This window comes from Oncorhynchus gorbuscha, linkage group LG26 (genome assembly GCF_021184085.1).
Source record: "Oncorhynchus gorbuscha isolate QuinsamMale2020 ecotype Even-year linkage group LG26, OgorEven_v1.0, whole genome shotgun sequence".
NCBI classification, from domain to species: Eukaryota; Metazoa; Chordata; class Actinopteri; order Salmoniformes; family Salmonidae; genus Oncorhynchus; species Oncorhynchus gorbuscha.
In genome coordinates this window covers 31,695,220-31,698,992 of record NC_060198.1, presented here as the reverse complement: position 1 = coordinate 31,698,992, position 3,773 = coordinate 31,695,220, and the positions used below count along the sequence as shown (strand labels likewise).

The following is a 3,773-nucleotide window of genomic DNA, read 5'->3' as shown; positions in this document are numbered from 1 at the left end:
ATATCAGTTAAAAGCTTAACTTCTTGTTAATCCAGCCGAGTTGTCAGATTTCAAAAAGGCTTTACAGCGAAAGCACACAATGCAATTATCTGCACCCAAAAGCATTACATATATTTTCCAACCAAGCAGATGCGTCACAAAAGTCAGAAATAGCGATTAAAATAAATCACTTACCTTTGAAGATTTTCATCTGGTTGCAATCACAAGGATCCCAGCTACATAACAAATGGTCCTTTTGTTCGATAAAGTCCTTCTTTAGATCCCCAAAAAGTATGTTTCAATGGTGTGCTAGACTCAGTAATCCACCGGTTTCCCTCGTTCAAAATACATACAAATGAATCCCGTAAGTTACCAATAAACTTGTTTAAAACATATCAAACAACGTTCCTAATCAATCCTCAGGTACGTTATTGTGTAAATAAATGATCAAATTTAAGACGGAAAATCCTGGAGACCATTACCGGAGATAAATAACGAAGTACGCACATTCACCGAAATGCTCTACGAACACTACAGCCAAAATGGGAGCCACTTAGAAAAACTACAAATTTTAGCTAATTTTTCAAAAAACAAGCCTGAAATTCTTTCTAAAGACTGTTGACATCTAGTGGAAGCCGTAGGACCTGCAATCTGGAGCACTTGCTTTTATATTCCCATTCCCAGCCATTGTAATCAGAGGTGAGCTGAAAAAAAGAATTCTGGATGGATTGTCCTCGGGTTTTCGCCTGCCATATTAGTTCTGTTATACTTACAGACATCATTTCAATACATATATATATATATATGACCCCTTTTTCTCCCCATTTTCGTGGTATCCAATTGTTTTAGTAGCTACTATCTTGTCTCATTGCTACAACTCCTGTAAGGGCTTGGGAGAGACAAAGGTTGAAAGTTGAAAGTCATGCGTCCTCCGATACACAACCCAACCAAGCCGCACTGCTTCTTTACACTGGCAACCTGGGTTAGCGCGCACTGCGCCTGGCCCGCCACAGGCGATCCCTACCGGCCAAGCCCTACCTAACCTGGACAACGCTAGCCCAACCTGTTTAACATGTAATAAATGTATTATGAAGAACATTTTGTAATTTAGACTCAACGAAATATGAAGAACATCGTGTACTGTTGCCTACACGAAGAAAAGGGCCTTTCTGATTACAAGTGAACCACTATCCCAAAGTATCAAGCGAAATCAAGCACAGAAAACAACATTGGCATTAATAAATATGTGTATTTTCTCAAAATGTCTGTTCAGCAAGTCTAAAACAGTACATACAACGACACATTTTAAAACATGGTTAATTAAACAAAGACAACATTTTCTATATTCATAACGTTGAATTAGCCATAAAGAAGACCACAATTGAATATAGACTGTCACGTCTATATGGTTGTTGCAATGGCTTGTGTGGAGCCTACTGGTTAAAGTTGTGTCTTTTTTGCACGAATTAAGAAGCACATAAATTCGTGTCTTTTCTCACGAATTAAGCCACACAAAAAACACACACACAAACGCACAAAAATGCACGAAATTTAAACGCACGAAAGTTGCTGAAATGCATTATGTACGTATGTGCACGAATTGAATGTGAGACTGTGTTGCTTGTTTTTATCGTGGAGAAATCGGATGGAACATCCAACAAAATCGTGTTCAATTTCCCATTTGCTCAAATAGATCCTAAATATGTACAGATTTCTCTGGGTTTACGTGTTTTCCAGTGTCTTGGTGGGAGTGTTGCCGTTTGTTTGCTAGCGAGTGTGGCCTTCTGTGAAAACCGTGTGTTAGGCTTGAATACGTTTTTAGCGTGTGTCGACATTCCAATAACGCCACTTTAGCGAGATGTTTCAAAATGTAAATGATATTTATATTAAACTGTACTTCAAGTCAATATATTAAGACAAAAATGAAAGCGTATGCCGTTGAATTGCAATATTTGCATGCCGGTAGGAGCTCTCTAAAATGCTGCCATCTTTCTTGGCGGTCCTACGTGCTCATGTTGTTGTTTTTTAATACATTTGCAAACATTTCTTAAAACCTGTTTTTGATTTCTCATTATGGGGTATTGTGTGTAGATTTATGAAGGAATAAACGATTGAATAAATGTTAAAATAAATCTGTAACGTAACAAAATGTGGAAAATGTAAAGGGGTCTGAATTATTTTCGAATGCACTGTAAATCACAAGACAATGTGAGCAGTGGCTTCATGCACCGCAAAACTCTGAGGGGACACAGAGTAAGTGAGGGTGGCTGTGGGGTGGGCCCTAAATTGAATAATTTTGACAATCTTGCTTCTCTAACTTGATTGATAGTCTGAAATGGCTTATTGGTAGATAGTTATGAGTTTGGGAGATTCGGAACCCATCTGAGCTAGCTAAAGCCAACGTCATACCATTGCTAAATGGCTGGTAGCATTACAGAGAAATTATTATTATTATTACGTTTTTTAAGAGGACAAATCTGAGGGGGTACATGCCCCTGTGCCCCCTATGGGTATGGCCCCACTGAATGTGAGACAACGAAAATGAAAACAAAACACCTCAGTATGCGTTTCATTTAGGTTTATTGTCAGTGTGTCAATATCGGAAGGACATTACGTTTGAGAAACATGGATGAACGTCTAATTCTGATGTAAAACTGTGAGAGCTTGAAGCTCGGATGACAGTTTAGCAGCTGAACTCCGGTTTAGCGGTACTTCTCCGCCAGGGCCAGAGCCAGTTGCTGCAGGAACTTGTCCACGGACAAATGGATCTCGGGGGTGAATTCGGCGGGGAAGTAGGCGGCAATGACCACAATCAGGTTGTGAGCCAGGATCTGCAAAGGAAAATGGAAATGGATTATTTCACCTTCACACAGATACAAACTTAGATTTTTCTAAGTGGTTTTTTTGTGTGTCTTTTTCTCCTACCTTGAAGTTGGTGGGGTCCACCCTCAGCTTGGTGGCGTGCAGTTCACTGAGCTTGGTCAAGAAACCAAAAAGGTCGTCCAAGTTGCCAACACAGTCATCGATCTGATTCATGATGGTGATGCCGTGCTTCTTCACTGGAGCGGAACCGGGGGCAACGGAAGCCCAGTGGGAGAAGTATGCCTTGGTCTGGGGGTAGACTACGAGCATCCTGTCGTGGACATTAGAAATCAGGTGAGCCAAAAATCATTTGAAATAATAATTCACACGGTCGGGGATCCCGTCCATATTTTTGCTGAGATAGGAAAAGCTTTCATAGCTTCCATATAATTGACTGAGAAGTTGTGTTAATAAGTTGAATACATGTACCTAGCCTATAATTGATCATACATCGTTATGTAATTACCTGGAAAGAGCCTGTTCTCCAATCTCATCGGATTTAGGGAGGATCTTGCCCCAGATGGCCTTCACGTTAGCTTTGTCCTTGGCTGAGAGACTCATAGCTGCGTCTTGTCCGTTTATCCACTTAGATGAAGATGCTGAGAAAAGAAGCGTGTGAGCGTAGACTTCTCAGAGGCTGTTTTTATCGAGGCATGAAAGAAGGCACACCCCGATATTATCTCGGCTCCTCCTCTCATTGGGCATTTTTCCAAGACATGATTCATGTTTTTTTTGTATATGTTATGGAACTGAGCCAATTCGTGTAATGCCCCAAGTATGACAATTGCACAAAATCGATTTCGTTTGTAAAAATGCTGTCATAACATTGCATGTATTTATTTAATATAGATTGAATAACAACGTGTTTTTGAAACACTTGATACGTCAATATTTTCTTTACAGTTAAGATTTAGTCGTACGTTCTAATATTG

At 39.9% G+C, this 3,773-nt stretch overlaps 1 protein-coding gene across 1 annotated transcript; it reads right to left on the bottom strand.

Moving 5' to 3' along the window:
- Window positions 1–2,542: 2,542 nt before the first annotated feature.
- On the bottom strand, window positions 2,543–3,472 carry LOC124016314 (hemoglobin subunit alpha-4). The gene is made up of 3 exons (XM_046331863.1): window positions 3,308–3,472; window positions 2,905–3,112; window positions 2,543–2,810 (listed from the first exon to the last, which is right to left on the bottom strand). Exons 1-3 carry the CDS (start codon window positions 3,400–3,402, stop codon window positions 2,682–2,684), a joined length of 432 nt encoding a protein of 143 aa, XP_046187819.1. The 5' UTR covers window positions 3,403–3,472; the 3' UTR covers window positions 2,543–2,681.
- Between the last annotated feature and the right edge of the window lie 301 nt (window positions 3,473–3,773).